This window comes from Prionailurus viverrinus, chromosome D1 (genome assembly GCF_022837055.1).
Source record: "Prionailurus viverrinus isolate Anna chromosome D1, UM_Priviv_1.0, whole genome shotgun sequence".
NCBI lineage: Eukaryota > Metazoa > Chordata > Mammalia > Carnivora > Felidae > Prionailurus > Prionailurus viverrinus.
This window is the reverse complement of record NC_062570.1, coordinates 69,111,397-69,135,873: the sequence shown is the minus strand read 5'-3', so window position 1 is coordinate 69,135,873 and position 24,477 is coordinate 69,111,397. Positions and strand designations below refer to the sequence as shown.

Genomic DNA, 24,477 nt, shown 5'->3' with positions numbered 1-24,477 from the left:
ACCCCAATCTTGAATCAGCGTTTTAAAAAATATACTGAAACTAATTTATACATGAGTGGTGAAAATAATACAATAGAGATGGCTTGGATTCACCAGTAAGATGCTTGTACCAACCAGGTTGCTCTGGGAGGGCGACATATCCACGGCAGACATAAAACGCTTGCCGCAGCTGACTGCTCGATCCATGAGGCCAATTAGTCCTTTTAGCTGCACTTATGTCTAAACCACACACATGCTCACTGCCTGTGGCCCTCTGATCGCCCTCTCCTTGGTGTAGTCTTGTCTCCTGGCAGGCAGGGCCAGCGTGACTATTTCTATGATATTTCCTTGATGTTTAGCAAGGGAGATACCCAGAAGGCATGGAAGAAATACTTTATCACCAGGGCACGGCCGAGCAGCCGACTGAAGAACACCTTCACATCTCCCTCCCCTCCACCGACATCCGATCCCTGAAAGCTCAGCTTCTGCCCTAGAAACTTGGCCTGGTGGGGTCAGGCCAAGCCTACCAGCCCCCAAGGCTCTTTCTCACCAAGGGGCGGTAGAACCGCCATATTGTTCTCTATTCCAGAACGCTGGATAACCAGTGAGCTGCTTAGAAGGGGCGTTCTCCCTTGCAGCATGTTTATTTGAAAAGAACAGAAACAAGCAAACAGAATGCTGACCTTTCCTAAATGGGCATAAAGTTGGAAAATAAAATTGAATTTGAGTATGTAATAGGGTTAGGAGCAGAGTGAGATAGTCACAGGGAGAGAGCACACTCTCGCCGTGGAAATTACACAGCCAGATGCGAATGGAAATTCCATCCGACAATCTGGAAAGGGTGACTTGAGATCCCAGCCATGCTTCTCTGGGCAGGTGAAAAGCAGCCATGACCTCCATATAGGCATGGCCAGTTAGGGGTGCTCTCTCTCTCTCTCTCTCACACACACACACCCCTTCACATACACAGGTTATCTGTCTCTTCCCAATATCTGTCCCTCATTTGCTTAACCAAAAAATGATTCTCCCTGGCTTGCAGGGCACACCCATACATACACAGGGATACACCTTTTCTCCTGACCCCACTGCACACACCTCACATTCATACGTCACACCCTCAAATACATAGCACACAGACACCCTCTTTACGAAAACCTGCAAACCCTACGGACAAGCCCCACACAAGGCTAGCCCATACTCAAGTACACACTCTTCCACCCACTGCACACGTGACTGACTGCTGCCCACGTGCATCACAGGGCACACACATGCGCCTCCCAACACACAGCACATCAAGGACACTCAGCAACCATTCCAGCTGTAACCGGCTACCCGGCGTGCCGTAGCTCCCGTATGAACTCAGCCTCCGTGCCTCTTTAAGGGCGCAGATGTTTGTAGTGCTGTCTTACCTGGACCACAACCACTTGGATGGAGACATGATCTGGGAGTCGGATCGGTGCCCGGAAATACTGGGACAGAGCAACCAGCAGATGCAAAATGGCCACCAGGCTCTTGGCGTGAACAGCTGAAATAAAAGATGAATCAAAAATTAGAGAATCGTCTTCCAGGTTCTAGGCAAATAGAAGCAGATATTCAAAATGTAGCAGTACCACACCCAATGCACCTTTTATCGCCCCACTAAGGATCTCACAGGCCTTGCCCTTAGGTCCCCTCATTCTTGGCCAAGTCCCATGGAGCTACATCTTGGGTCATGTTATTGCTGCATTTCCAATATAGTGCCTCTCCACTCTAATCCACGTTTCCAGTAGGGACCCTGACAGCTGCTGAATTTTGACAAAAGATCAGCCCTCTGCCACCCCCATGTTCTTGTTCATTCTATTTTAATAACCTTGTTCATTCATGTCTGCCCTGCATCATCTTTCCCTTCCCTCTTGACTCTGAACTCTTTGGGTTATCACCACTACCCTTGTCCCAGGGCTCTACCCAAAGCAAGTCCTCATTCAATAAACACTGAGTCAGGAACACTGGATCCTTTCCTTTGTTCAGGGCTTGCAGTCCCTCGAGGAAGGCATGAGACATCTAAAGGCCTTTGTTGCTCTTTGGAGTACTGTGTATGGCCAGCGTAGGCAATGCCCTTCGGGAAGAGCGGGGAAAGGATGTGTACGACCCAGCTGGCTTCTATAGCTCCTGAGCAACGTGCTAGATGTTAAACCTATTTGTACTAGAGGAGGGTGGGCAACTGGTGAGTTGTAGATTTCACAGATGAAAGGAGAAGACTGTAATGTAATGGGTACACACAGGGCCAGGCAGACTGGAGCTTCAGTTCTGACTTGACAAGCTCTATATCTACTGCCTCCATGACCTTGGATAGGCCATTCAAGGCCTCTGAGTCTCAATCTGCTAATCTTCACAAGTGGGGATAGTAGTACCTTTGCAGAAATACAAGTTGTAAGAATTCCCAGAAATAGTATAGACAAAGCTTCCAGCCCATAGCAGATGATGAAGAAGGGTTGATATTTTTTATTGCAACTTACGAGATGACACTTCATACCTACACAATTAAACCATGTCAACTTTCTCCTCGTTCTGTCTCATAAAAGGAAAGCTTCGCCAGGTACTTTACCTGCCTTCCCAGTCCTACCAGTCTCATGGGATCCTCCTTACAGGGAGGCATTTAAGGAAAGAACAACAACAAAAGTGCTCATTTTGTGTACTTAGCACAAACTGGGCCCATTATTAGGATGTCATTCTGTCTGCCCTGGGACTGATGAGTCTGCTTTAACAGGAGCTTTAAGAAATCCCCAAGGGGGCGCCTGGGTGGCTCAGTCGGTTAAGCCTCTGACTTCAGCTCAGGTCACGATCTCACAGTCCGTGAGTTCGAGCCCCGAGTCGGGCTCTGGGCTGATGGCTCAGAGCCTGGAGCCTGCTTCCAATTCTGTGTCTCCCTCTCTCTCTGCCCCTCCCCCGTTCATGCTCTGTCTCTCTCTGTCTCAAAAATAATAAACGTTAAAAAAAAAAAAAAAAGAAATCCCCAAGAAAAGGAAATGACTCAGACATTCCTTGGGAACTCATTAGGGTTACTTGTTATCACTGCTATTTGGAAGAAGGTTTTCCACCGCCAATGAGCAGCAGATGATCTGCTCCCATTTAGGTCTTCCAGAAGACATTGTCAATTCTGAGCTTTTGGGCATCATCCAAAGTTTCACCCACAGTTACAGCCTCGGAGGAGGCTCCTGGCCCGGGAGTGACCTACCGACATGGTGTGCTTGCAGCCAGACAGAGGCATAATTGGGTTTGCTCTTCTGATCAGAGCTGCTGTATGTCAGTCCAGTCTCTGAGGGTTGTAAGGACATTTGCTAACTCTACCCTTTATTTTTTTTTTTTTCATGTTTATTTTTGAGAGAGACAGAGTGAGAGCGGGGGAGGGGCAGAGAGAGCGACACACACACACACACACACAGAATCCGAAGCAGGCTCCAGGCTCTGAGCTGTCAGCACAGAGCCTGACGCGGGGCTTGAACCCACGAACCGTGAGATCATAACCTGAGCTGAAGTTAGCCGATTAACCGACTGAGCCTCCCAGGCGCCTCTCCCTTTTAATGACAAAACACAGTGCTAGAGAAGATGTGGTCAAAAAGGTTGTTCTTACCCACCAGTGACACTGTACTTCATCTTGACTGTTGTACTGAGCAGTATAGAGCTATTTTATAAGCACCATACAGATGCCAGTCTCTATTGAGGAGTGCTCGGTTCTCCTGGGAAGTTTTTCAAAAGAAATAATTATACAGTTTCTCTCTTCCTCTCTCTTTCTCTCTCTCTCACACACACATGTGCAAAGATGTTAATTATTGTGTAATATAGTATTTAAAAATCTGGAAAACACTATAATAAGAGGATGGTTCAGACTGGTGGTTTTCAAAAACATTTTTTTTTTATTAGGCAGAGAAACCCTTTGTTTAAAAGCCATTAGGCAAAACAGATGAAAAAAAGCACAAGTGTCCTGGTCCCCAAGGCCTAACTGCTACCCACAGCTGCTACTCTCCTCAGTGACGCCTGAGTTCTTCCTGGCAAATCACTAGGTTGGGCCAAGAATGGTTAATAATCACTGCTTTAATAAGCTATGGTATATCCACATAATGGAATAATTTCCACACACTGAAAATCACTGTTGAAACAGTGTAACTATAAATATTAATAGTGTAATGTTAAACAGAAATAATAGAAACAATGTAAAGATACACATTTATGGATATACATACATGTAAATACATATACATATATGTGTGTACACACATACACAAACACACACACACACACACACACACACACACACACACACACACATGCTTGTGGCCAAGATTTGGAAAGGAATATTAAAAACATGAAAATATGATAGTTTCCTATTTCAAAAATTTTTTAGAATAAAGGTATGTCATCTTTTTTCTTTTTAAAATTTCTTTAGTGTTTATTTTTGAGAGAGAGAGAGAGAGAGCATGAACAGGGGAGGGGCAGAGAGAGGGAGACACAGAATCTGAAGCAGGCTCCAGGCTCTGAGCTGTCAGCACAGAGCCAGACGCGGGGCTCGAACTCATGAACCATGAGATCGTGACCTGAGCCGAAGTCAGACGTTCAATCGACTGAGACACCCAAGCGCCCCTCATCTTTTCAATTAAGAAAAATCCTAACAACCTTCATCTATTGGGGTCCCCTCATCATTGCTACATTTGAGCTTATCTCCTGGTTTTCTCCCTGATGCCAGATAGAATCTAGGGATTCTGTGGTCCTGCCCTTGGGTCAGGATGGCACTGTGCAGATTTAGAGGTAGGCCCAGGCTCTACTATATAAATTGGGCACTTAGCCATTGTGCCAGGAGCTGGCGGACATTTTCAAAGGAGCTGCTGAGTTAGGCATAGTCCTCCAAATAGGAGTTGTGGTGGAAATATCAATTGGTGTAATTTTTTTTGGAGACAATTTGACAATATGTATTATGACCTTAGAAATATACACACACGTTGGCCTTAGAATGCTACTCTTAGGTATTTGTACTAAAAAAGTAATTGTGGCTATCAGCAGACAGAACTCATCAGGCTACGTTGATAATAGTGGAAAAATGGAAAACAATCTTAAAATCCATTATTGATTAAATAGATTATACTATAGCCATACGATATCCTGCTACATAATATTAAAAGTGAAAGAATATTTAATGATCTATGAAGATATACATCTTATAAACTGATCTCATCTTTGTAAAAAAAAATATGTAATTATGTATACACACATTTAATTTACTTATCTGTTGCTTACACAGACACACACACACACAATCACACTTGACCTGAAGGGGAACACCGCAGGTTGACAGTCCCTGTCTCTGGGTGGGCAGCTTAGAGGGACCGCATGCGTAGGCTCAGTGCACAGGCTCCACGGCAAGACTCTCTTTCAGTTCTGGCTACACCCGTCACCACCCGTGTGACCTTGGACAAGGACACTCCTTCAGCAAATATTACTGTGTCTGGTATTTGCAAGTTGCTTTTCCAGATTCTGGGGATTCAGTAGTGAAGAAACAAAAATCCCTGACTTCTTAAAGCTTACATTCATTGTCTCTGAATCACTCTCTGCCTCTATTTTCCCATCTGTAAAATGGGGATAATAGAATTCTTACCTCAGATGGTTGAGTGAGGATTACAAGGATGAAAATATGTAAACGGTTTAGAATAGTACAAAGCATACAGTAAGCACCATAGATATGTTAGCTGTTAATATTCAAATTTGTTTTCATTTTATAGCTTTGTAATCATGAAAATTGTTGTGAATAAAGCAAGAAGAAAAGGTAGACCTCCCTAAAGCCCTAGATCAAGAGCCTTGGTAACTCACAGCTGTCCCTGCCACCTTCGTCCTGAGTGGAAAGATGACACAATGTCTAGGAGCTAGAGAGAATAGCAGAGGGGAGGGACAGAACTTCTCTCCAGGAGTTGGACCCATCACATCCCTTATGGAAGAAACCATTCATGCTTGGAAACAGTCATCACAGGGATCTAGCCGCTGAGAGAATGATCCCTCCGGCCTAGTACTTCATCTGCGTTTTGGAAATCTATCTGACAGGAATAACTCGAGAGAAGCAAAAAGAGACCCAACCTAAGACATTTGACTTGGCCCCGACAGTAGCCAGTAGGCGAGCAAACATCCTAATAGGATCAACGTCAGTGTAGGGTTTAAGATCCCTATGGGACTTTCTACCCAGTGAAATAGAAGCAGCCATCAAAAATAATGGCTACCTGGGATAGTGAATACATGGGATAATGAATACTACATGAGAATATAGAAAATCTGATATAATATTAAGAGAAAATAACAAAACACAGGAGTGTGAGTAAACATTTGCATTGATAGGGACAGTAGTGGGCAAAAAATGAAAACAGCCAGATGAGAGTGGCAACATGGGTGATTATTTTACTCATACACATATCCCCATAACAAATGAAGGGTGTGCCTGGGTGGCTCATTCAGTTAAAAGTCCGACTTCGGCTCAGGTCATGGTCTCACAGTTCGTGAGTTCGAGCCCCGCGTCGGACTCTGTGCTGACAGCTCGGAGCCTGGAGCCTGTTTCAGATTCTGTGTCTCCCTCTCTCTGACCCTCCCCCATCACGCTCTGTCTCTGTCTCTCTCTCTCAAAAATAAATAAGCATTAAAAAAATTTTTTTTAAAGAAATGAAGGTAAACATGAAACAAACAAATCATTAGAAGCCACTAAAGACCATGGTCCTGAAGTGGCTTTAAAAAGTTCCATGCTGGGACGCCTGGATGGTTCAGGATTTTGGCTCAGGTTGTGATCTCGGGGAGATCCAGCCCCACACTTCCTGCTCCATGCTGGGCATGAAGCCTGCTTGAGATTCTCTCTCTCCCTCTCCCCCCCACGCCCCCTTGCTGGCGCAAGTGCTCTGTTTCTCCTCCTCTCTCAAAAAAAAAAAAAAAAAATTCCATTCTATCTCAATCTCTCCGAAACTGGGTTCCCTGGTAAGTGAAAAGGTGTTTTGTTGGGAGGGGTCCATGGAGATGGTCCACATTCAGGGAGGAGGAAATAGGTTGAAACAAAACTAAGCAGGGGTCTTTATCAGAGGACTTTAATGCTCACGACTATTGTGGATTTCCGCAAGGTAGATGCAGTTCCCACACTAGTAATCAGGCGCCCTCCCCCCTCCTCCAACACTGTTAGCATTCCTGGCCTTTGGGGCAGCAATCAGGACCCAGGGTGTGGCTTCCCCTCTTCCCGGTGTTTCTCTCCATCACACAGAGGTCGCCCAGTTTCAAGCACTGTGTGATGTGCAGTCTAAGGTATTATTATGCTGAAGGAGGTACCTGTTGTCTCACCTCCAATGTCAGTTGCTAGAAACTTGCTGAAGAGGTTGGGTCTGGCAGCTACTGGGTCTCTAAGCTGAGGGATACAGATATCCTTTTCCTTTTTTTTTTTTTTTTTTTTTTTTACTGTTTATTTATTATTGAGAGACAGAGAGAGACACAGCAGGGGAGAGGCAGAGAGAGGGGGAGACACAGAATCCGAAGCAGGCTCCAGGCTCTGAGCTGTCAGCACGGGGCCCGATGCGGGGCTCGAACTCACAAACCGCGAGATCATGACCCGAGCTGAAGTCAGACGCTTAACCCACTGAGCCACCCAGGTGCCCCAAGATTTCCTTTCCTTTCCCAAGTTGGAAAGGTGGTTTTTTGGGGGGAGGGGGAAGATGTCCATTTTAAGTTGTTTAAACTGGATACGATTTTGTCTAGAACTTAACCCCTTAATACTTAAAAGCAGAGAACACGATCTAAATCATTTTATTAATCTGAATTCATATTTTCATCGATTACAAAGAACAAAACAACTCTGGACTCCCTCTGAGAAATCTGAGGTTGCCACTGGAGTCACCTGATCTGCTGGTTCAAGGCTGATTCTGTTATGGACTCATCACATCCATATTAGCCTGGCAGGCTCTTAAAGTAGCAAAAGAACAAGCAGTTTATAACTTTTGGAGATATTCAAGCGACACTGGCCACGCAACCTGAATTTGAAAATCCTGTTCCAGGGCCTGCGATCTCAGCCCCAGACCTTTGCTCCTTCTGGAAAATAAGGGGCTGAGAGGAAGGGCATGGGCTTCGAAACAGAGCCAAGTCCTTGCTCCCCTGCTCCTCAGCTGCCTGAACGTAGGGATTTTGGCTTCTTGAAGCCTCTATGAGCTGGACACGTGGCTTTCTCAAAAGGTTGTACAGGGGCTTAGAAATAGCTCAATCCGTAGCAGTCTCCTCTGCTCTCTAGCTCACGTGAACTTGCTACAAATGGCCTTTCACAGAAAAGCACACTGGCTTTGGACACTTTGTCATTTTCCCAGCAGCACAGAGGATAAGTTCTCTAAAGAAGGGCACGTCTCACTCAATGATAAATGGGTTTGCACCCACCGGGGGCCTGCCAGCGTCCTGGATGGCTTTGTGGGGAAACCCCAGGGTGGGGGCCACAGGGGACATTTAACCGTTCCATCCTTTTTTGTAAAACTCACAGTCCACATTCCACTTGATGCTCCTGGGAGGGAGCTTCAGGGTTTCGTTGACCTTCTCCAGGACGGTCTGCAACTTTTGCTTCTGAGCAATCTCTGACTGGGTGACTTCAGCAACGTTCAGCTTCTCGCTCTCAAGTTTTTCTGGGGTGACAAGGGCGGGGGGAAAGAGAACAGCTGTTATCTCCGGTCACAGACACCCCTAACTCACACGCTCGTTCACTCGCTCCCACAAACACACATGCTCACACGTTCACTCGCTCAGCAAGTGTATACTGAGCACCTGCTCTGTGAGGGACACTGCTCTCCCCGCCTCATCTGATGTGTCACCAGTATCGAGAGAGCTGTGCGAGCTCAGAGTGGGGCATGTAGCCCAGCCTGTCGTACCTGACCTCTTTCCCAGCATTCTGCATTTTTCCTTCTCTTCATCTTTGCCTTCTCCAAGCATACTCTGGGCCCCGACTGGAAAGGCTTGCGTGCCTCCCCTGGCACTCCTCTTCATTCAAGGCATTTTGTATGTGTCATGTGTAGGTATGTGTCACGCTGAATCACATTTATCTGTTTTATTATTTTTTTAATTTAAATTCAAGTTAGTTAACATACAGCTCAGTCTTGGCTTCAGGAGTAGAACCCAATGATTCCTGTCTTACATGTGACACCCAGTGCTCATCCTAAGGGCCCTCCTTAATGCCTATCACCCATTTAACCCATCCCCCACCCACCTCCCCTCCAGCCACCCTCAGTTTGTTCTCTGTATTTAAGAGTCTCTTATGATTTGCCTCCCTCTGTTTTTATCTTATTTTGCCTTCCCTTCTGCTATGTTCATCTGTTTCGCTTCTTAAATTCCACATATGAGTGAAATCATATGATATCTTTCTCTGACTTATTTTGCTTAGCATAATATATTCTAGTTCCATCCATGTTGTTGCAAATGGCAAGATTTCATTCTTTTTCATTGCCAAGTAGTATTCAGTTGTATATACATACACCACATTTTCTTTATCCTTTCATCAATCAGTGGACATTGGGCTCTTTCCATAATTTGGCTATTTTTTTAAAAGTTTATTTATTTGAGAGAGACAGAGACAGTGTGAGTAGGGGAGGTGCAGAGAGAGAGAGAGGGAGAGGGAAAGAGACAGAGAGAGACTGAGAGAGAGAGAGAGAGAATCCCAAGCAGTCTCCATACCATCGGTGCAGAGCCTGACGCAGGGGTGAAACTCAGGAAACTGTGAGATCATGACCCGAGCCAAAACCAAGAGTTTGATGCTTAACCGACTGAGCCACCCAGGTGCTCCAATTTGGTTATTGTTGATAGTGCTGCTATAAACATTGGGGTGCGTGTGCCCCTTCGAATCAGCATTTTTGTATCCTTTGGGTAAATACCTAGCAGTGCAATTGCTGGGTAGTAGGGTAGTTCTATTTTTAATTCTTTGAGGAACCTCCACACTGTTTTCCAGAGCAGCTGCACCAGTCTGCAATCCCACCAACAGTGCAAGAGGGTTCCCCTTTCTCCACATCCTCGCCAACACCTATTGTTTCCTGAGTTGTTAATTATAATCTTTCTGACAACTGTGAGGTGTTATCTCATTGTGGTTTTGATTTGTATGTCCCTAATGATGAGGGATGTTGAGCATTTTTTCATGTGTCTGTTAGCCATCTGGATGTCTTCTTTGGAAAAGTGTCTATTCGTGTCTTCTGTCCATTTCTTCACTGGATTATTTGTTTCTGGGGGGCCAGTTTGGTAAGTTCTTTATAGATTTTGGATACTAATCCTCTATCCATATGTCATTTGCAAATATCTTCTCCCATTCCATCGGTTGCCTTTTAGTTTTGTTGATGGTTTCCTTCCCTGTGCTTTTTATCTTGATGAGATCCCAGTAGTTCCTTTTAGCTTTTATTTCCCTTGCCGCCAGAGACATATCTGTTTTAAAAACCTTCTTTCCTTTTATTTATTTATTTTTTTAATGTTTATTTATTTTGGGGACAGAGAGAGACAGAGCATGAATGGGGGAGGGGCAGAGAGAGAGGGAGACACAGAATCGGAAGCAGGCTCCAGGCTCTGAGCCATCAGCCCAGAGCCTGACGCGGAGCTTGAACTCACAGATCGCGAGATCGTGACCTGAGCTGAAGTCGGACACTTAACCGACTGAGCCACCCAGGCGCCCCAAGCCTTCTTTCCTTTTAAACCCACTGGAAATGTAACTTATTTGATGTGTCCCATTTCATGAATTTTAGGGCGCACTTTTTTGTTGTTGTTGTTTTTCACTTTTTAACATCCCTGAAATAAGAGTGTCATAAGATGGATGGCATTCTATAATTGTTGTCAGCCAGGTGGAAGACAGGGGTTCTCATTGCTTCCACGTGTGTGCACTGCGTCCTACCTCTTCATAGTGTGGTCACTTCCATACCTTAATAAGCCTAGAAGAACACTTTCAAAAAGTAGGAAATAAAAATTCTAAGGAATTGGTAAGCCTTGAGTAATAGTAATTGACATGATTTTTTCTTTTTCTGAGTGGTACTTATAAAATGGTGTGTTTTAAAATCAATTGTTCTTGCATCCAATGGCATAACTTAATACTTAAAGGTCTACATTTTTATCTGTTAAAGAGAACAGCTTTGAGTTAAATAATGGGAAGTATTACCTGCTGTTGGATTCACCGAATCTACTCTCCACGACCCATTCAAGATTGATAGAACGGACACTCCAAAATATGCTTAAAATGTCTTTTCTCCACATTTTTAAGGAGCACCACACAAAAGAATTAAACCTACAGCAATGGTTTCCCCAATGCTTATAGTATTTCTTTTATTTTTCTGCAGTTATATCTTATCCAGCTCAAATGTGCCTTGGGTAGTTATTTGAAGATGAGATTGTTCATTGGAGAATTTCTGCAGTTTTCTATGGATTTAAGAATTATTTTCGGGGTTGGGGGGAGGGCGCTTGGGTGGCTTATTCGGTTAAGCGTCTGACTTCAGCTCAGGTCACGATCTCATGGTTTGTGGGTGTGAGCCCTGCCTTGGGCTCTGTGCTGACAGCTCAGAGCCTGGAGCCTGCTTCGGATTCTGTGTCTCCCTCTCTCTCTGCCCCTCCCCTGCTCACGCTCTGTCTCTCAAAAATAAATAAACATTAAAAAAAAAAAAAGAATTGTATCTGGGACACTTGGGTGACTCAGTTGGTTGAGCATCTGATTTCAGCTCAGGTCATGATCTTGCAGCTCGTGAGTTTGAGCCCCACATGGGGCTCTGAGCCAACATCTCAGAGTCTGAAGCCTGCTTCAGATTCTGTGTCCCAATCTCTCTCTGTCCCTCCACTGCTCATGCTCTTTCTCTCTCTCAAAAATAAATAAACGTTAAAAAAAAGAAATTATTTTCTGCACCTGGATAGAATGAGCTCAAGCTATTTTCACCTCGAAGGCCCAAGTATTATCTTTCTCTTCTCTTTAGTTGCTTATAGCCATCATTCTTTTTTTTTTTAATTTAAGTTTATGTATTTTATTTTTGTGAGAGAAAGAGAGAGATCATGCATAAGTGGGGAAGGGGCGGAGAGAGGGAGAGAGAGCGAGAATCCCAAGCAGCCTCCATGCTGTCCGTGAGCCCGATGTGGGGCTCGATTTCACGAGTGAGATCATGACTTGAGCCAAAATCAACGGTGAGACTCTTAACCGGCTAAGCCATCCAGGTGCCCCAGGGCCATCATTCTTTATTTCTAAATGTCAGGGATTTAATAAGCCTATATTTATTTTTTTAATTTATTTTTATTTTTTTATTAAATATAATTTATTGTCAACTTGGATTCCATACAACACCCAGTGCTCATCCCAACAGGTGCCCTCCTCAATGCCCATCACCCACTTTCCCCTCTCCCCCACCCCCATCAACCCTCAGTTTGTTCTCAGTATTTATGAGTCTCTTAAAGACTTACAGGGAGGGTTTGCCTCCCTCCCCCTCTGTAACTTCCCCCCCCTTCCCCTCCCCCATGGTCTTCTGTTAAGTTTCTCAGGATCCACATATGAGTGAAAGCATATGGTATCTTTCTCTGCCTGACTTATTGCACTTAGCATAATACCCTCTAGTTCCATCCACATTGCTGCAAATGGCCAGATTTCATTCTTTCTCATTGCCAAGTAGTATTCCATTGTGTATATAAATCACAATTTCTTTATCCATTCGTCAGTTGATGGACAATCAGGCTCTTTCCATAATTTGGCTATTGTTGAAAGTGCTGCTATAAACATTGGGGTACAAGTGCCCCTATGCATCAGCACTCCTGTATCCCTTGGGTAAATTCCTAGCAGTGCTATTGCTGGGTCATAGGGTAGATCTCTTTTTTATTTTTTGAGGAATCTCCACACTGTTTTCCAGAGCAATAAGCTTATATTTAAATGTCTTCCTCTTGATTGTTCATACTTGAAGAGATCACGTGTGCCTTTTCCATTTTTTGGGCCGCAAATTCTTATCTTGGATCCTTTCCTACTGAAGAAATGACAAGTTGTTTGCATCTAATACTGCAATCACAGTTTGGGTAGTTTGGTAGAGGCTGCCTGAAGTGCTCGGTTAAGAAAATTTCTGCAGCTTTATCTTGGCTGAGAGGCAAAGATCACTGGGGATAGTGATGACAGTCTTGGGAGAAGGCTTGGGGAGAGGGAGAGGGGAGGAGACTGTGTACTCGCCTGCCCTGTTTTGTTACATCATGGCTTATAAGTTTTCATATTTATAACCTTCTGCTGACGTTGGACTTCTTAGGTCCCTAAGTCTGTTTATTAGCTCAAAACCTTTTTCTGCACTGTTGTCCATTCTGTTCTCATTTTTTAAAAATTGGATTTTATACATGACCTACTAGAATACTCATTTTTTTCCTGTTTCTGCCAATATTTTTTAATTGCCACAATGCTATTATAATGCCTTCTTAAAATTAAAAAAAAAAGTTGTGTATTTTAGCATCTGGCATTATTCAGGAGAAGACTTTCTATGGTTTGTTTATTTCTTTTGCATACTAATTTTTGAGAAAATGTAATTCTGCTTGAATTTTTTTCTACTTTAGTTTTTTTGGGTTGTTTTTATTTTTGCTTTTAATTTTGTTGGATATTTTATTTTAGGCAATGGCATTGGTATTATGTGGATTTGAGTAGATAGAAGATCTTGTAGCAAACTTTGTTAACAGTTTTAGGTGTATTTCTATGCCATGCTCACATACACAATTACACAAACAGAAAGCATTCTCTCATTTTCTCCCTCAATGAAAGTGAGATTACTGTGTATATATTTTTTCTGCTACTTGTTTTTCCACTCAAACATATATTGTGAATACCTATGTCAATATATATGGATATAACTCATCTTTTGGGTACCTTTTGACCACCTTCACCCACTTTGCCCACCCCCCCACCCCAATCCCCTGCCTCTGGCAGCCACCAATCTGGTCTCTGTATCTATGAGCTTATTTTTTTAAATAAAGATTCAACATATAAGTATGACCATATAGTATTTCACTTAGCATAGTGTCCTCAGAGTCCATCTTTGTTGCTGTAAATGGCAAGACTGCATTATTTTTTTATGGCCAAATAATACTCCACTGTATAAATGTATATTCACTGTATCTTCTTTATCTGTTCATCCATTGATGGACACTTAGGTTGTTTTCATATTTGGCTATTGTAAATAATGCTGCAGTGAACAGAGGAGTGCACATATCTTTCAAGGTAGCATTTTCATTTTCTCTAGGAAAAACCAGAAGTGGAATCACTGGATCATATGGTATTTCCATTTTTAATTTTTAAATTTTTTTTTATTTTTGAGAGAGAGAGAGAGAATGTATGAGGAAGGGCAGAGAGGGAGGGAGACACAGAATCCGAAGCAGGTTCCAGGCTCAAGCTGTCAGCACAGAGCCCGACGTGGGGGCTCAAATCCATGAACCGTGAGATCATGACCCAAGCTGAAGTTGGATGCTTAACCAACTAAGCCACCCAGGCACCCCGTCCATTTTCAGTTTTTTAAAGAACCCCCATACTGTTTTCCATAGTGGCTGCACCAATTTACATTCTTACCAACAGAGCACAAGGGTTCCCTTTTTTCCATTTCCTTGACAGTTTTGGTTATTTCTTGTCATTCTGATACTAGCCAATTCTGACTGGTGTGAGGTAATCTCTCATTGTGGTTTTGGTTTGCATTTCCCTGATGATAACTGATGTTGAGCATATTTTCATGTGTCTGTTGGCAATCTGAGTGTCGTCTTTGGAAAAGTGTCCATTCAGATCTGTGCGTTTTTTAATTGTATTTTTTTATTTTCTTTGTGTCCTTTTCTTTCTTTCTTTCTTTCTTTCTTTCTTTCTTTCTTTCTTTCTTTCTTTTCTTTCTTTCTGCTATTCAGTTTCATGAGTTCTTTATATATATTGGATATTAACCTCTTATCAGATATATGATTTGCACATATTTCCAAATCCCCATTTGGTAGGTTGCCTTTTCATTTTGTTACATCATTTCAGGTCTTATGTTCAAGTCCTTAACCCATTTTGAGTTAGTGTTTGCATATGTTGTAAGATAGTGGTTCACTTTCAGTCTTTTGCATGTGGCTGTCCAGTTTTCCCAACAACACTTACTGCAGAAGCTGTATATTCTTGGGTCCTTTGTCTTAAATTAATTGGCTCTATATGTGTGGCTTTATTTCTGGGCTCTCTATTCTGTTCCATTAACATATGTATCTGTTTTTATGCTCTACCATAATGTTTTGACTACTAGAGCTTTGTAATATAGTTTGAAATCAGGGAGCATGATGCCTCCAGCTTAGTCTTCTTTTTCTTAAGAAAAAATTTTTTTTAAATGTTTATTTCTGTTTAAGAGAGAAACAAAACTCTCATGCTTAGAGCATGAGCAGGGGAGGAGCAGAGACAGAGGGAGACACAGAATCCAAATCAGGCTCCAGGCTCTGAGCTGTCAGCACAGAGCCTGATGTGGAGCTTGAACCCAGGAACTGTGAGATCATGACCTGAGCCAAAGTCAGATGCTCAGCTGACTGAGCCACTGAGGTACCCCTTAGTCTTCTGTTTCAAGATTGCTTTGGCTATTTGAGGTCTTGTGTGATTCCTTACAAACTTTAGGATCCTTTTTCCATTTTTTTTTCTGTGCAATGTGTCTTTATTTTTATTTTTCATTTGTGCATAATTGACACAAAATGTTACATTAATTTGAAGCATACACCATAGTGATTCAACAAGTCTATACATGATGCTATGTTCACTACAAGTGTAGCTACCATTTGTCTTGACACATCGTCACTTGTTACAACATCACTGACTATATTCCTTATGCTGTATCTTTCATTCTGTGACTTACAACTGGAAGCCAATTTCTCCCACTCCAATATTTCTGTGAAAACTACCATTAGCAACTTAATAGGGATTGTCTTGAATCTGTAGATTGCTTAGGGTAGAAGAATATTTAGCAATATTCTTCTAATTCATGAGCACAGAGGGTCTTTCACTCCTTGTGGGACTGTTTTCTTAATTTCTCTTTCTGATAGTTTGTTTAATTAGTGTATAGAAATACAACAAATTTTTGTATATTGATTTTGTACCTGTGACTTTACTGAATTTGTTTACTAGTTCTAACAGGTTTTTTTTTTTTTTTGGTGGAGTCTTTGGGGTTTTCTTGATATATATATATATATATATATATATATATATATACACACACACACACACACACACACACACGTATATATATAGTTATATATAATATATATTGTTATATATTATATAGTATATGTATTATATGTATTATATATATGTATATACATATATGTGTTATTATGTATATTATATGTATATATGTATACATTATATGTATATGTATATATTATATGTATATTATATATTATATGTATATTATATGTATATGTATATTATATGTATATGTATATTATATGTATATGTATATTATATGTATATATATATAATGTGTGTGTATATATATATATATATATATATATAGTGACAGTTTTACTTCTTCCTTGCCAATTTGAATGCCTTTGATTTCTTTTTCTTGTCTAATTGTTATGGCTAGGAATTCCAATTCTTTGTTGAATAAAAGTGGCTAAAGTGGGCATCCTTGTCTTGTTCCTTAGAGGAAAAGATTTCAGCTTTTCACCATTGGGTATGTAGGCTTGTCATATAGATCCTTTATTATGTCGAGATATGTTTTCTCTGTACCCATTCTATTGAGAATTTTTATCATGAATGGATGTATAATTTTGTCAAATGCTTTTTCTGCATCTATTGAGATGATCATGTGGTTTTTATCCTTCATTTTGTTAATGGGCATATCACACCGATTGATTTGTGGGTGTGAAACCATTCTTGCATCCTTGAAACAAATCCCAGTTGATCATGGCGCATGATCCTTTTAATGTATTGTTGAATTCACTTTGTTAACATTTTGTTGAGGATTTTTGTATCTGTGTTCATTAGGGATAATGTAGTTTTCCTTGTGACATCCCTGTCTGGTTTTAGTAGCTGGTTTTGTAAAATGAGTCTGGAAGTTTTTCTTCCTCTTCTCTATTTTGGAAGAGTTTAAGGATTGGTAGTAATTTTTCTTTAAATGTTTGGTAGAATTCACCAGTGAAGTCATCTGGTCCTGGACTTTTGTTTATTGGGGAGTTTTTGATTACTGATTCAATCTACTTACTAATAATCAGTTTGTCCAGATTTTCTATTTCTTCATGATTCTGTCTTGGTAGGTTGCACATTTCCTGGAATTTATCAATTTCTCCTAGGTTGCCCAATTTTGGTGTGTAATTGTTCACAGTAGTCTCTTATGATTCTTTGTATTTCTGTAGTACAAGTTGTAATAACTCCCCTTTCATTTCTGATTTTATTTGAGTCCTGTATCTGTAAGTCTAGCTAAAGGTTTGTTGATTCTGTTTATCTTTTCAAAAAACCAGCTCTTAGTTTCATTGATCTTTTCTATTATCTTTTTAGTTTCTAAATATGTCCCAAATATCTCACTCAAACACATATTATGAGTATCTTTCTACATCAGTACATATCGATACAACTCATTCTTTTAAAAAATCTACATAATACATTATAGGACTTAGAACTTATTCAACTATTCCTCTGTAGATATATAGTCAGGTTATAAGCCACCTTTTTCCTATTTGTATTAAAGTTTCAATAAACATCGTGTGTGTGTGTGTGTGTGTGTGTGTGTGTGTGTATGTTACCGACTGATCATTGCTGGTAACAAGAAAAGCTTGTTGTCTTAAAGATTTTCTTCTTAAATATAGTCATCTTATCAAATCTCCTTATTAGTTCCATTATTGTTTCTTTGAGTCTTTAGCATTCTCTGGGTATGAAAATAAGGTAAAACATAGTTATCTCTATTTTGTAAGCTTGTATCACTTATTTCAATTTTATGATATTTTATTTTATTTTTCATTTATATGACATTTTAAAAGAGATTTGAGAACCTCTTTCTGCTATTTCTACCCCTATTTATTTACCCCTATTTATTTTTGAAATATTCAACCCTCAAAATTTAACAGATCCACTCAAATATTCCTGTAGTTAAATAGTAATTTCACTCATTGTTATTAAGTATTTAAAGATAATTTCTTTCTCAAGACTCCTGGTTTCCCTCTTTTGCTCTTTATTATTAGGCTAACTTCCACGAAAACTTCCTATTGCTCAAATTTTATTCTTCCACGAAATTGTTCCTTTTATGTTTCTATAGTTCTGCAAATTGTTCATCATTAGTTTAACTTGTTATAAAGTAACAGGAATGATTTTGAAATAGGATGCTATTTAGAAAATTTTCTCAGGATTATTTTGTGAATCTTTCTCTTGTTTTTTGAGTTTAGCATCCAAGTGCGCTTTTGGAGTGATTATTTTTAGAAAACAATGAAATAGTATTCACAAGTTCTCAAGTATCAAGACAGGGAAGAATAAACTCAATTACTCTGAATGGTAGAAAAACTGGGATATTCTAACACACACACACACACACACACACACACACACACACACACACACAGTTACTGTATAGATCATACTATGTTAATGTCAACATCCTTCAGAGAATTTGAGTACAGAAAATACTCTTTCCAGTAGGAGTGATTCCTGAGTTATTAGATTTGTATTTCCAAATATATGGAGAGGCTTTGTTAGAAAAAAATTTTTTATCATACCATGGTTAGAGAACTTGGTCTGTATAATAATTTGTTGAGACCTACTTTATTTGACAGTCACTTTTTAAGTGTTCCATGTGCAGTTGAAAGGAAAGAATACTCTAGTTTTGGGGCATGGCTGGTTAACTGCTTCCTCCAAATCTTCTTTATCCTTTTGAAATTTTCTTAATGTGTTCATAAACAAAATATGTTAAAAATCTAACACTGTGAGGGCAGATTTATCAAGTGTTTGTAATTCTGATTGTCATTTTCAGTTTTTATATAACGATGCATAAAAGTACATTTAGGTTTAAAATGGCTGTATTTTCCTAGTAGGTTTAGTCTCCTCAATATATACTCTCCGTAGTAATGCTTAGTGCCTTGAAGTCTGTTTTGTCAAATATTAAAACAGTTACTCCAGCTTTCTTTTAATTAGTGTTTGTGTAGCGTATGTAATTTTTCCCATTCTTTAAATGTTTTGTTTTTGTTTTTTGTTTTTTTTTTTTTTTGAGGGAGAGAGAGAGACAGGGCATGAGTGGGGGAGGAGCAGAGAGAGAGGGAGACACAGAATCCGAAGCAGGCTCCCGGCTCTGAGCTGTCAGCACAGAGCCCTAGCGGGGCTCGAACTCACAAACCGCGAGATCATGACCTGAGTCAAAGTGAGACGCTCAACCAACTGAGCCACCCAGGTGCCCCATTTTTTCCCACTCTTTAAACTGTTCTTTGCCCTCATAAATTATGAGTGTCTCTTGTAAATAGCATGTAGCAAGATGTTGTTGGGCTATCTAGTCTGACAATCCTTGTCTTTTATTTTTTATTTTTTTTAAATATGAAATTTATTGTCAAATTGGTTTCCATTACAACTCCCAGTGCTCATTCCAACAGGTGCCCTCCTCACTGCCCATCACCCACCCTCCCCTGCCTCCCATCCCCCCATCGACCCTCAGTTTATTCTCAGTTTTTAAGAGTCTCTTATGGTTTGGCTCCCTCCCTCCCTTTTTTTTTTCCCTTCCCCTCCCCCATGGTCTTCTGTTAAGTTTTTCAGGATCCACATAAGAGTGAAAACATATGGTATCTGTCTTTCTCTGTATGACTCATTTCACTTAGCCTAACACTCTCCAGTTCCATCCATGTTGCTACAAAAGGCCATATTTCATTCTTTCTCATTGCCAAGTAGTATTCCCTTGTATATATAAACCACAATTTCTTTATCCATTCATCAGTTGATGGACATTTAAGCTCTTTCCCTAATTTGGCTATTGTTGAAAGTGCTGCTATAAACATTGGGGTACAAGTGCCCCTATGCATCAGCATTCCTGTATCCCTTGGGTAAATTCCTAGCAGTGCTATTGCTGGGTCATAGGGTAGATGTATTTTTAATTTTTTGAGGAACCTCCACACTGTTTTCCAGAGCGGCTGCACCAGTTTGCCTTCCCACCAACAATGCAAGAGGGTTCCCGTTTCTCCACATCCTCTCCAGCATCTATAGTCTCCTGATTTGTTCATTTTAACCACTCTGACTGGCATGAAGTGATACCTCAGTGTGGTTTTGATTTGTGTTTCCCTGATGAGGAGCGACGTTGAGTATCTTTTCATGTGCCTGTTGGCCATCTGGATGTCTTCTTTAGAGAAGTGTCTATTTATGTCTTCTGCCCATTTCTTCACTGGATTATTTGTTTTTTGGGTGTGGATTTGGTGAGTTTTTTATAGATTTGGGATACTAGCCCTTTGTCTGATATGTCATTTGCAAATATCTTTTCCCATTCCATTGGTTTCTTTTAGTTTTGTTGATTGTTTCCTTTGCAGTGTGGAAGCTTTTTACCTTCATGAGGCCCCAGTAGTTGGGACCTCATGAAAATCCTTGTCTTTTAAATGGATACAGTCAATTTATATTGACTGGGTTCATCAGTATACTTGGATTCACTTGCACCAACTTATTTTCAACTTTCTAATATTCTACTTTTCTGGTTCTTATCCACTCTTCCATCCTTGCCTTCTTCTGGAATAAGGTTTTTATCTCTCTCATTTCATTTTTTCCCCCATTACTAGTAGGGAGGTTATATACTTTGTTTTACTATTTTAGTGGCCACCCTAAAAAATTTATCATGTGTATTTAACTTAATAGAGTATTAAGTTAATTAGTATCTTTATCCACATACTAAATAATACAGGATGTCAGCATACTTTGACTCTTCTCACGCTCTTCCTGACTTAAATGCTATAATTTGTCTGGGATTCTATCTTAACTTTTTAAATCAACAAATTAGAAATTATTGTGATTCTTTTATATTCATTTAATTATTGCTTCAATCTACCTACCTTGGTGATTTTTTATTATCATAGGCAAAGGATTTTCATTTTGTTAAAAAAATTGTTTTGAGTCCAGTTCAGACAATGTTCCATTAGTTTCAGGTGTACAACATAGTGATTCAACATCTCTATACATTATGCTGTGCTCACCACAAGTATAGCTACCACCTGTCATCATACAGAGCTATTATAATATCACTGACTTTATTCCCTATACTCTACATTTTATTCCCATGACTTATTCATTCTATAAGCGGAAAGCTATGTCTCCCATTCCCTTCTGTGCATTTTGTCTATCCTCTACCCCTTCCTTCTGGCAACCATAAGTTTGTTCTCTGTATTTTTAGGTATGATTCTGCTTTTTGTTTATTCATTTGTCATGTTTTTTTTACATTCCACATGAATGAAATCATATGATATTTGGCTTTCTCAGTCTGACTTATTTCACTTAGCATAATATCCTCTAGGTCCATCCATACTGTCACAAATAGCAAGATCTCATCATTTTCCATGGCTAATATGCCATTATATAAAAAATATAAATATAAATAATAAATATAAATATATGTGCCATTTCTTTCATTCATCTATCAGTAGACGCTTGGGTTGCTTCCATATCTTGGCTATTATAAATAATACTGCAATAAACATTGGGGTGCATATATCTTCAAATTAGTGTTTTTGTTTTCTTTAGGTAAATAGTAGTGAAATTATTGGATGATAGCATATTTCTGTTTTTAATTAAAAAAATATTTATTGAGAGAGAGACAGAGCATGAATGGGGGAAGGACAAAGAGAGAGCATGGTGGGGAGAGAATCCTAAGCAAGCTCTGTGCTCTCAGCACAGAGCCCCACATGGGACTCGATTCCACGAACTGCGAGATCATGAACTAAGCCAAAATCAAGCGCTGGTCGCTTAACTGACTGAGCCACTCAGGTGCCCCTCTGTTTTTAATTTTTTGGGGAACCTCCAAACTGTTTTCCACAGTGGCTGCAGCAATTTGCATTCCCGCCAACAGTGCACAAGGGTTCTCTTTCCTCTGTATCCTCACCAACACTTGTTATTTGTCTTTTTTATTTCAGTCATTCTCCCTGTTGTAAGATGATTTCTCATTGTGGTTTTTATTTGCATTTTCCTCATGTTGAGCACCTTTTCATGTGTCTGTTGACCATCTGTATGTCTTCTTTGGAAAAATGTCTTTTCAGGTCCTCTGCCCATTTTTAATTGAATTATTTGCTTTTTTTGTCACTGAGTTGTATAAGTTCTTTATATACTTTGGATATTAACCCCTCATCAGATATATCATTAAAATTTTTAAAATATTTTTGAGAGAGCGAGCGAGAGAGCGAGAGCGCAAATGGGGGAGGGGCAGAGAGACAGGGAGACACAGAAACTGAAGCAGGCTTTAGGCTCTGAACTGTCAGCACAGAGACTGATGTGGGGCTTGAACCGACAAACTATGACATCATGACCTGGGCTGAAGTTAAACACTTAACTGACCGATCCACCCAGGTGCCCCCAGATATATCATTTTTAACCTACCATTCAGTAGGTTGCCTTTTCATTTTTTTGATTACTGATGTTGAGCACCTTTTCATGTGTCTGTAAGCTACCTGTATGTCTTTGGAAAAATGTCTATTCAGGTCTTCTGCTCATTTTTAAATCAGATTAATTATATTTTTTTGTGTTGAGTTGTAGAAGTTCTTTATATATTTTGGATATTATCCCCTTATCAGATATGTCATTTGCAAATATCTTCTCCCACTTGGTGGGTTGCCTTTTGTTTCCTTTGCCTGAGGAGACATTTCCACAAAAATGTTGCTAAGGCTGATGTCAAAGAAATTACTTTGTTTTTTAAAATTAAGTTTTTAATTTTACTTCTAGTATAGTTCACATGCTGTGTTATATTAGTTTCAGGTGTATAATAGAGTGATTCAACAATTCTATACATTAGTCACTGCTCATCATGATAAGTGTACTCTTTAATCCCCATCAACTATTTCACCCAGTCCCCCACCCACTTACCCTCTGGTAACCTTCAGTTTGTTCTCTACAGTTAAGAGTCTGTTTCTTGGTCTATTTCCTTTGTTCATTTGTTTCATTTCTTAAATTCCACATACCAATGAAATCATATGGTATTTGTCTTTCTCTGTCTAATTTAGCTAAGTACTGTTCTCTCTAGTTCTATCCATGTTGTTCCAAATGGCAAGATTTCATTCTTTTTTTATGGTTGAATAATATTCCATTGTATATACATACCACATCTTCTTTATCCATTCATCTATCGGTGGACATTTGGGCTGCTTCCATAATCTGCCTATTGTAAATAATGCTGCAATAAACATAGGCATGGAAGTATCCCTTTGAATTAGTGTTTTTGTATCTTTTGGATAAATACCCAGTAGTGTGATTACTGGATCAAAGGGTAGTTCTATTTGTAACTTTTTGAGGAAGTTTTCCTACCAACAGCGTATGAGGGTTCCTATTCCTCCACATTCTCACCAACACTTGTTTGTTTGCTTGTTTGTTTTAGTGTTTATTTAAATTTCAGTGAGTTAACATACAGCGTAATATTCATTTCAGGTGTACAATTTAGAGATGCAACACTTACATTCAATACTGAGTGCTCCTCACAACAAATGCACTCCTTTATCCTCATCACTTATTTAACCCATCCCTCCATCCACCTCCCCTCTGGTAACCATCAGTTTGTTCTCTATAATTAAGAATCTGTTTCTTGGTTTGCCTCTCTTTTTCCCTCTAATCATTTGTTTCATTCCTTAAATTCTACATATGAGTGAAATCATATGGTATTTGTCTTTCTCTGAGTTATTTCACTTAGCATTATACTTTCTAGCTCCATCCACGTTGCTGCAGATAGCAAATTTTCATTCTTTTTTATGGCTGAATAACACTCTATTGGATATATATGCCACATCTTCTTTATCCACTCATCAATCAGTGGATACTTGGGCTGCTTCCATACCTTGGCTATTGTGAATAATGCTACTATAAACATTGAGGTGCATGTATCCCTCTAAATTAGTGTTTTTGTATTCTTTGGGTATATACTCAGGAGTGCAACTGCTGGTTCATAGGGTAGTTCTATTTTTAACTTTTTGAGGAAACTCCATACTGTTTTTGAGAGTGGCCGTATCAGTTTGCACTCCCACCAACAGTGTATGAGGGTTCCTGTTTCTCCACATCCTTGCCAACAATTGTTGTTTCTTGTGTTTCTGATTTTAGCCATTCTAACAGGTGTGAGGTGATATTTCATTGTCGTTTTGATTTGCATTTCCCTGATAAATGATAATGAGCATGTTTTCATGTATCTGTTGGCCATGTGCATGTCTTCTATAGAGAAATGTTTGTGTCTTCTACCCATCTGTAAGTTGGATTATTATTATTTTGGGGGGGGGTGTGGAGTTGCTGAGTTCATTATATATTTTACATATCTTTACTTTGGATACAACCTTTTATCAGATATGTCATTTGCAAATATCTTCTCCCATTTTGTAGGATGC

The 24,477-nt window shown here is 40.0% G+C and overlaps 1 protein-coding gene and 1 long non-coding RNA gene across 2 annotated transcripts in view; one reads left to right on the top strand and one right to left on the bottom strand.

The window, feature by feature from the left end:
• Positions 1–24,477, bottom strand: part of PARVA (parvin alpha) — a 170,844-nt gene that overhangs the window by 23,559 nt on the left and 122,808 nt on the right. Inside the window, exons 5-6 of the mRNA XM_047878446.1 lie at positions 8,487–8,627; positions 1,389–1,504 (exon numbers count right to left, since the gene is read on the bottom strand). Of these exons, the coding sequence (XP_047734402.1) occupies positions 1,389–1,504; positions 8,487–8,627 (257 nt within the window). The remainder of the gene's footprint in view (positions 1–1,388; positions 1,505–8,486; positions 8,628–24,477) is intronic.
• Positions 1–24,477, top strand: part of LOC125176670 (uncharacterized) — a 71,656-nt gene that overhangs the window by 29,192 nt on the left and 17,987 nt on the right. The gene's annotated exons all lie outside the window — the stretch shown is intronic.